At 44.9% G+C, this 10465-nt stretch overlaps 1 protein-coding gene across 1 annotated transcript; it reads left to right on the forward strand.

Moving 5' to 3' along the window:
* Positions 1-4613: 4613 nt before the first annotated feature.
* On the forward strand, positions 4614-5429 carry LOC310854557 (nudC domain-containing protein 3-like; the record flags this gene model as incomplete). The annotated part of the gene is made up of 1 exon (XM_083759235.1): positions 4614-5429. The coding sequence occupies one exon, from the start codon at positions 4614-4616 to the stop codon at positions 5427-5429; it is 816 nt and encodes a 271-aa protein (XP_083615361.1).
* Positions 5430-10465: the final 5036 nt, after the last annotated feature.

The raw sequence follows: 10465 nt of genomic DNA on the forward strand, positions 1-10465 counted from the left end.
TCAAAAATGTAGAAAAACATTCAGCATCATCAAGCAACTACTGTATGGTAATTGAAATGGTTTTAATTTCATATGAAAATATATAACCAGAGCTACTGGATGCATTTGGTATTCATCATTTAGATTTGTCATTTGTAACTACAGCTTATATAAACTTGTTTATCTGAAAATTAAAGGTCTGTCTTTGACTAGGATTTTCACTCTTCCTCAGCTCAAAGAGAAAATAAATTAAATTTTTACTTCATACGTTTATTTTTTTGTGATAATCCTCCCTACTCCCTACTATAGAGTGTGCTGGCCATATCAATTATTATAAGGAGTTCCTCCCTGTCCCTGGGGGTAAAAAAAAAACGTTTTTGGCTAGGTGGCCCAGCCTTCATCCAATCAGGATAGAGAGGGGCCGGTGTGTGTGCTGTTGACCTGTCGCATGTCCCCCCACTGTAGCACGTGCATGTGCATGTGCACATCTTGTTATAGGGGCGAAACGTTTTTTTTCCCTCCAAATCACCCAAATCACTGAATGCTAATTAAAATTGCAACAGTTGCCGAGCGGTCAAGGCTCCAAGAATAGACGAAGTCCAAGAATGTAGATCCTTTGTTGTATTTATTTACCTCCAAAACTAATGAACAGCCCATATCAGATTGTCACAGTCAAGGTCTGAAGCAAAGCAAAACAAAATACTGGACAACTGAAAACAGGCTATGTCTCCCCTGGTGTTGTCTCCGTTAGTATCTCTCATCACATCTTTAGTGCAGCCTATGGCTGTAAGGTAATACTGATCATAAAAGTAATGCTTGCTTGGCAATATTCTTCCTAAGAATCTGTATTCGTACAGGGAAATTACTTGCTGTAGTTATACAGCAGGGGGAGGAGGGGTCTCCCAGAGGGGAGCAGGGGGAGGAGGGGTCTCCCAGAGGGGAGCAGGGGTCTCCCAGAGGGGAGCAGGGGTCTCCCAGAGGGGAGGAGGGGTCTCCCGCATGTACATTCTCAATTTAACGCTGAAAAAAAAGTAGCTGAGCTACTTTTTCCTATGTAGCTGTAGCTTTACAAGCTACATTTCTCCAGGGGTAGCTATGTAGCTTGATCAAGCTACTGCCATGGTGAGCTACTTGTAGCTTTACAAGCTACGCTTTCAAAGTAACTTCCCCAACACTGCTTATAAGTGACTGCAATTGTATGACAATTGGCTTCTTTTGCAATATAGGCCCAACTGCAACGCAATTCTTTCATATGAAAAGTAAAATTATCGTTTAAAATGTATTATCTGCATGAGAGGCCTTTGAGTGTGTGCTGCATTGTATTGTATTCAAACACAATCTTCAGAGCGACAGCGGAGAAGGAAGGAATGTCCTGCAGCAATCACCACAAAATAAACCCTGGGAGACGTTTCCTAATAAGAGGCATTCATTTCCCACCAGCAGAGTAGAATCAAATGGAAATGACATGAAAGCCCGGGGGACACAAATCCCTGTTGTAAATGAGAAAATGAAATAAGAGCCACAGTGCATGCATTCACATACTGTACAGGCATCAACTCACTGTCACTGCAGTAAGATAGGAGGCAGGGTTAAGGGCCACACCAAGGACTATAACTAACTATATCGTTACCCACTGATAATGAAAACTATTGATATAGTGATATTCTCTCTCTCTCTCTCTCTCTCTCTCTCTCCACTCCAGATCCCGACGGCCTTTACTGCATGTCACCCCCCCATCTTTCTCCCCATTCCTGTCAGCCTACTGTCACCCTATCCCTCTATAAAATAATTAAATGAAGGCGAAAGCCACAAAGAATATCTTTAAAACGAGAAAGGATCACATAGTGATATTTGTCAGGTGAAAGAAGCACTATCTCCGTTGTGTTCCACTGTAACTTATAACACTTCAACATTGAACTGGAAACATAATTCTACTGATCCCATGAATCCAATACCATCACACACACCTGTGGCTTCTTGTTTCTGGACCTGGGTTCTTCAAAATTGGGTTTGGCGTTCTGTCCAAATCTACTCTGTGGCTTATGTAGGACTTGAACAACATCCAAGCAAATTATTATTAATGTTTACAACACAAATCATCTTCTGGGGGTCCTTGGCACAAACCATTTTTAGATGGGGGTCCGCGGCCATATATATATATAATGCATATATATATACATATATACACACACACACACACACACACACATTTGGGGGAGCTTGGCACTAAAAAGTTTCAGAACTCTTCATTTGATCTCAATATAGGCACTAAAAGGGATACAGACAAACCAGTACAATGGATGCAATGAGTACAGAGGTGCAACAATGGGTACAGAGGTGCAACAATGGGTACATCGCGTCAGATATTGCATAACCAGATGGGGCATTCATTCCCAATGTGTATCATTCCCGAGTAGACCTTCTATAACTTATGCAAATCTCTGCATTGTGAGTATATAGACAAATCCACAAGTATAGTATAGACAAGTATAGTATAGACAAATCCACAAGGCTCTGTGGATTTGTCTACACAAAGTGTGTCCTTTGATCGCTTCCCTGATTGGCCAACCTGACTCGTCAGCTTCACCCATTGGCTGAACTTTAAGTGTCACTTAAAATGGAGATGACTGACGACATACAGTAGCTGCAACAGGTGGGGTGTATTCATACAGTAGCTGCAGCAGGTGGGGTGTATTCATACAGTAGCTGCAGCAGGTGGGGTGTATTCATACAGTAGCTGCAGCAGGTGGGGTGTATTCATACGTACATACAGTAGCTGCAGCAGGTGGGGTGTATTCATACAGTAGCTGCAGCAGGTGTGGTGTATTCATACAGTAGCTGCAGCAGGTGGGGTGTATTCATTCATACAGTAGCTGCAACAGGTGGGGTGTATTCATACAGTAGCTGCAACAGGTGGGGTGTATTCATACAGTAGCTGCAGCAGGTGTGGTGTATTCATACAGTAGCTGCAGCAGGTGGGGTGTATTCATACAGTAGCTGCAACAGGTGGGGTGTATTCATTCATACAGTAGCTGCAACAGGTGGGGTGTATTCATACAGTAGCTGCAACAGGTGGGGTGTATTCATTCATACAGTAGCTGCAGCGGGTGGGGTGTATTCATACAGTAGCTGCAGCGGGTGGGGTGTATTCATACAGTAGCTGCAGCAGGTGGGGTGTATTCATACAGTAGCTGCAACAGGTGGGGTGTATTCATTCATACAGTAGCTGCAGCGGGTGGGGTGTATTCATACAGTAGCTGCAGCGGGTGGGGTGTATTCATACAGTAGCTGCAGCGGGTGGGGTGTATTCATACAGTAGCTGCAGCAGGTGGGGTGTATTCATACAGTAGCTGCAGCAGGTGGGGTGTATTCATACAGTAGCTGCAGCAGGTGGGGTGTATTCATACAGTAGCTGCAGCAGGTGGGGTGTATTCATACAGTAGCTGCAACAGGTGGGGTGTATTCATACAGTAGCTGCAGCGGGTGGGGTGTATTCATACAGTAGCTGCAACAGGTGGGGTGTATTCATACAGTAGCTGCAACAGGTGGGGTGTATTCATACAGTAGCTGCAGCGGGTGGGGTGTATTCATACAGTAGCTGCAGCAGGTGTGGTGTATTCATACAGTAGCTGCAACAGGTGGGGTGTATTCATACAGTAGCTGCAGCGGGTGGGGTGTATTCATGGCTTAATTGCATTGTTCCTGACCTGCCTGGCCCGCCGAGTCTCCCAATTATGGAGATGACCGACAACATGTTTCACCCAAATAATGGAGATGGGTAACGCCAAAGGATTAGCCCAGATATGGAGAAGACTGGCCATTGAACTCAGCAGGAGAATGCGGTGAAGTTGGTCAGCCGGTGGTTGTCTAGTATATGGGCATATATGCGCATATAGTGATGACAACAGCGATCTCCATGGGTATAAAAGGGACGTGGACAGACGGACACAGAGATCTCCATATATGGGCATATGGAGATATGAAGAAGACTGATGACATGGGTCTGACATCACAGATGACCTGGAACCCCATAGTTGGGCATGGATGACTCATCGTGACGAGAAGACTGACCATTGAACTCAGCGGGAGAATGCAGTGAAGTTGGTCAGCCGGTGGTTGTCCATTATATGGGCATATATGGGCATATAGTGATGACAACAGCGATCTCCATGGGTATAAAAGGGACGTGGACAGACGGACACAGAGATCTCCATATATGGGCATATGGAGATATGAAGAGGACTGATGACATGGGTTTGACATCACAGATGACCTGGAACTCCATATTTGGGCATGGATGACTCATCGTGACCTCATCATGACGACAAGAACAACAGTATAAAAGAGCCCTCAGTGACATGCACTCTTCACATAACATACCCTACTCTGACTACCTTTTACAATTAAACTTTGCGATGGCATCACCACTGGAAATGACCGAAATTTACGACAACCCCTTATTTGGCATCTTGCAGAATGTGGGAAACGTGGAAGACTTTTTACAGATCTACCTTGGGTTTCTGTATCGCAAGACAGACTTCTACCGTGTGTCATCAGGTCCTCACGACCGAGTGGGGTTCCGCCCTGGTGTGGCAGAGAAAATGCTCCTGAAGACATACAGGCTATTCGAACGGATGGCGGAGCAGGACAGAGCTAGGCAGCTGAGAGAGGAAAACACCAGAGCTGTTCCTCCAGCAGCAATAGAAGAGCTCGAAGTAGAGTGTGCTCAGCAGCAGGAGGCATCGGAACAGAATGGCATGGATGTCCAGACAGAGATAACCTCTACCTCAGTTGCCATGGAGTATCCAGCCTACGGCCCCCTGCTCCAGTCTCCCCAGGGAGAACAGACAACGGCAACCAAGACCAACTCAACACAGGAGCAATTTCAGTCCAACCCAGACAGTTACAATGGTGCCGTGAGAGACAAGTACAGCTGGTCTCAAGACTATGCAGATGTGGAAGTTCTTGTAAATGTCCCTAAAACTGTCATCAGGGGCTCACAGGTGGTGGTCAGCCTGCAGAGCTACAGCGTGCGCGTCTGTCTGAGGGATGGAGCACAAGACAAAGTCATGATGGAGGGAGAGTTAACTCACAAGATTGACACGGAAGACTCAATGTGGAGCCTTGAACCTGGACGATGCGTTATTCTGTCTCTCAGTAAGTGCGGAGAGATCTGGTGGAAGGCATTACTGAAAGGAGAACCGGAGCTTGATATCAGCAAGATTCAATGTGAGCGCCCCCTAGAGACAATTGTTGATGAAGAGGAGCGCGCAACTCTGGACAAACTTCGATTTGACAACCATCAGAAGATGCAGGGTAAGCCACAGAGCCATGAGATGAGCATGCATGAGATGCTGAAGAAGGGCTGGGATGCTGAAGGTTCACCCTACAAAGGGCAGCAGTTTGACCCCTCCATGTTTAACATCCAGGATACAAAGACAATGGTTTAGTTCAGTGGCTGTCAATGGCTGCAGCCCCTGAAGGGGAAGGAAAGGAGAAAAAAAAAAAAAAAAAAAAAAAACATTGGTCAAAGACGTAGAAGCTTTCTAGGTTTCCAAAAAACAAAACAGCAATTACAATACCCTAAAAAAATTGTATGTTCATTGTGTCATCTATTCCCTAATAAAATGTATATTCATGAATAAAGCCCAGCAATTCTATTATTGTCATTCATATCAATACACGCCATGAAATGCGGCATTCAGTAATGTTAAGTGTAAATAGAATTGGATGATGTCCTTTTTTCACATTCACCAGGTTGTATATCAATGCTTAGACTCAAAATTGTATTTGGAATTCCCTTACACCGAGGAATAAATAAACAAATGACTAAATAAACAAACAAATAAGCTATGCATTAATGCATTATTATAATTTAAATTCTGGCAACACTGAATGACTATTGTTACCCTGACTGACACATCCAGCTGCAGCAATAACAATTATGGCTAATCATTACTAAAAAACACAATTATTTTTATTTTACCTAATTATCAATCATGAGAACTATGCATAATAAGACAAGATGTTCAAAATGTACATGCTTAATTTGCACAGATGTATTACTTAAAAATAGCTAAAGCTAAATAATGTAAATATTGCTGCTAGTAATCTGTCTAACTATACCGGTATAAATGCACCAAGTCTCTGTGTGTACGTACGTATGTATGTGTGTATGTCTGTAATCCACGTAACTCGAGAACCGTTCGCCCCACTGACTTCAAATCTGACACACAAGTTCCACCCCACCACAGGGAGTGCAGTGCCCGGTGTCGAGTCCGTCGGATAGCCGGTTGTCCAGAATCAGCACAAAAGCCTCTGCCCGGGATCTGGACCTGATCACCCCTATATCTCCATATATGGAGCTGGCCTGTTCACAACACTTCTTATTTGGGCATGCCTGACACAGAACTCCATATATAGGAATAAAGGGACACAGAGAGACAGATACAGAAATCTCCATATATGGGCATAAAAGGGACACAGGCAGATGGGTGGAACGGGTACAACTGGTATCACATAGCCGGGTGGGGCAACTTCCATCGTTACCAACTCAGTGCTCTACAGCCGGACACCGATCTAGTAATAGATAATGGACTCATTATTGTTCTTTCTGAATAACAAAATAAAGAGTATGCGATAAAGCGGAAGTGGAGGAGTTCATCCTAATTTGTGCTGCCTGAGAGTATAAAGAAAATTAAATGCAAACAGCATGTGCTACAGTAAGACATTAAGGCTAAAAGGATAACACAAAAAAAACATCCTGGGGACTGGGAGTAATCTATCAGATAGAATCGGATGACTGATGTCACAGGTTTCACAGATCTACGCGATTATCCACCAGCCAATGAGAAACCACTGTTCTCTGCCTGGGCCGTGGCTCAGTGGTCCAGGCACCTTGGCTGGTAATCCAGTCTGGCAGTGTGCCACGGGTTCAACTCCCGATCCCGACAGCCTTTACTGCATGTCACACCCCCATCTCTCTCCCCATTTCCTGTCAGCCTACTGTCTATCCCTCCATAAAAAACAATATTTAAAATAAAGGCAACAGCCACAAAAAAACATTTAAAAATAAACCACTGCTCTCGATGACGTAACTAAAATACGTTTCAAAATTGGTATAGTGACAATAGGGGGTATGTATCGGCTCATTTACATCTAAGTCAATCATCATTAGTAGCAGTGCAGTAGCAAGGGCCATCAATAGCAATGAGCCAAGACCGGCTACACAACCATCTACCCTAGATTATAGCAGTGGTTCCCAAACTTTTTCATGTCAAGGACCCCCAAATTGACACTAATTACCTCGCGGACCCCCATTTGAAGAGAAGATTTCTATGGCTCTAGCAGTGATTCTCAACCATTTTAATTTCAAGGCTCAGTTTGATATGCAATAGGCTACGGGCCCCCATTTAATGGCATTTCTATATGTGGGACACCCAATTTATATTGTAAAATCAATGTTAATTTAACTCTGAGAGTGTACAAAATGGAACTAAATGGACGCTAGGGTCCATTTCTTTCCATGTGTAAACTTTCAGAGTTACAGACCCATAAGGGCCCATTTGGTTCCAAACTCCCTCAAGGACCCTTGGGGGTCCCCGGACCACACTTTGGGAACCACTGGATTATAGAACTGCGTGTCCATAGGATGTGTCCATGTGTCCATAGGAAAACGGACACATAATGCACTACAATCAAATATGCTTATTTGGTGTGAAATGGCTTCCAAAAACATGCACGCACACACGCACGCATGCACGCACACAGTAATACACATCTGCACGAACACACACACACAGACACACACACACACACACACACACACACGTACACACACGTAGTCACGTACACACACACACACACACACACACACACACACACACACACACACACACACACACACACACACACACACACACACACACACACACACAGTTCATCCCACCATGACAGATCCTTTGATAAAGTGACGGCGGCACGGCACTTTCTTCAAACACAGTCTGTTTTCATTATACGGCTAATCTAAAATCAATCAAGCAAAACACAGAATTACTGCCTGCGACAGGGGACTGTACGTGCACAAGTGCATGTGGGCCTGTGTGTGGCCAAGCAGGAATATGTGTGCGCGCGCGTGTGCGTGCGTGTGTGCGTGTGTACATGTGTGTGTGTGCGCGTGTGTGCGTGCGTGTGTACGTGCGTGTGCGTGTGTGCGTGCGTGCATGCGTGTGTGCGTGTGTGTATACGTGCATGTGTGCGTGCGGGCGTGCATGCGTGGAGTGTACTAATGGATATTGCCCAGCTACCTTTTGCATTAGGTTTCCTATCATGTGATATCACTGCCCACATGAATGGATGCTCTGCTGGTGAGTCTGGGTAATTCAGTGCACATTGCCTGCAGCAGAAAGCTGTATCATCCACGATGGTCTTGTGCTGTGACAGATGATCAGAGCAGACAGATCTCCACCTACCAATATGTCTGGAGCCGTGGAGGAAGGTAAGTTCATTAAGCAATTTTGAGGTACATTTACGTTCCCTTTTCTGATACTTGAAACTACTCCACTACGTCTCAGAGGCAAATGTTGTTCTTTTTATTCTAACTACAATTATTTGGCAGCTTTTAGAGAATACCAGACGACTCGCCCCTTTACCAACTCGCCCCGGGCGTACAGCCGGCGGAACTGTACGGCCTGGTATTCCCAAAGTAGACGGTGGGTCTAATCTGCTAGGTGGTGGTTTGTAGATGTTGACGATGGTAGTGTCTTGCACTTTGGTGTTAATCCATTCTATCTCTGCAACCTCTGGAGACTGTCCGGCGGCTGACCAGGCCATATGTCTGCGGACACATGTGGCCATGCCATGATGTTTACTGCCAATGTGGCCGGCAAAGGTGTGCTGACTATGTCAATCTTGGCAGTGGTGAGACCTTCGTCATTGAGCTGGAGAAGCGCTATAGCGCTGGGGCTGTGGTCGGTGGACGTTGTGAAGACATTTGTTTCGGTCATACTGCCTCTGTCCGGGCCATCAATGGGGGAAGTAAGGAGGAAGAGGAGGTAGCTGCCGTGTAGTTTCAAGGGTGGGTGGTGAGGATAGTTACACTTGGTGCACTTTAACTTTAGCTCTAGTTGCACTTTATATTTATAGGTAATGATCTGTATCTTGTGATAATGTATACGTATGTCTCTTGTTGTTGTTGTACTGTATGTTTACTGTATTGTGTCTTTTAGAGCTTTTATTATCTGCTGTAAAATGAATTGCCCAGCTTGGGACATATAATTAAACTTGACCTTGAGGGCATGCAACCTGGAACTACTCTTTAGCTACTTGCGGGGGAGGCCACGTGGAGGCTGTCTTCTTCTTCCCCAAAGCAAAGCTCAAATCAAATTAATAAAAAGTCTAAAGTAACCATGGCAACTCTCCTGCGTGGCCCCACTTCGTGCAAATCGTGGAATTGAGCACAGTAGGAGCTGTAAAGTGCATTGAGAGTGGCGCCTTGTTAAAATGTAATTCAGCCAAGACAGGCACATTGCATCTGCTAAACTCTGATTGTGTAAAAAACAAATGGTACATTTTAATTTTAAGTAGTGACCAGATTTGACTGAGAGACTGCCATCGCGCAAATTACAGTTTTCACCAGAGAAAAGCTTTTTTTATTTTGTTTATGAGTTAATAGCACAGGCAGACTCTTCACATACTATGTCTGAAATAAGTGTCAGAGCTGAAATCGACATGTAAATATGAAATAAATGCTTAAACATGCTAGGTGTAATGTTAGAGACCACAGAAGTGAACCTTTCAAACCTGTTTTCATATGACATGAAAAAACAAAAATTCAAAAATATCCAATGGCAGTCCCTCAGTCAAATGTAGTCCTCATTTATGTCTGCCTGGTTCAGGCTCGGCTCTGCCATTTGAAAGACATCTCGGGACCGGTTGGAATCAGACGAAATTGTCACGGGTCCAGTCGGTTTTGGTCTTCAAATTTGAAAATGTTTTCGGAGCAATCGAAAAGAAATATCACAGAATAATTTGGGGGTCGGGACTAGGCTATCTATTCTATATTGGAGAAGTTGTACCCAACACATGGCAAGAAACCCAAAGCCACAACAGCTACGTCGCTATTGCAACACCCACAACACCATCTTACACACTACACCCACACACACTCACACGGCAGTGACGTCACACACTTACCTTCGCAGTGTTCCAACGCTATCTCCTCCTATCGCGCCGAACGCCAAAACTCGACACCACCCGCCTAAAGGCTCATACATAGTCTGGATTTACGCTGGTGGGGTGACCACCGAACTACAACATGACGTCACGAGCCGCGGTGAAGAGCAAACCACCGCCACCGCTCCAGCCCTTCTCTCTGTTTTTACTCACCACCGCTCAACGTTATTTCAGCTCCGGTGGTCAGCTCACCACCGGAGCGGTGGTCACCTTACCACCGAAAATCCAGACTATGAATAGGCCTTAACACTGC

This window comes from Protomyctophum parallelum (genome assembly GCF_964188405.1).
Source record: "Protomyctophum parallelum genome assembly, chromosome: 2".
NCBI lineage: Eukaryota > Metazoa > Chordata > Actinopteri > Myctophiformes > Myctophidae > Protomyctophum > Protomyctophum parallelum.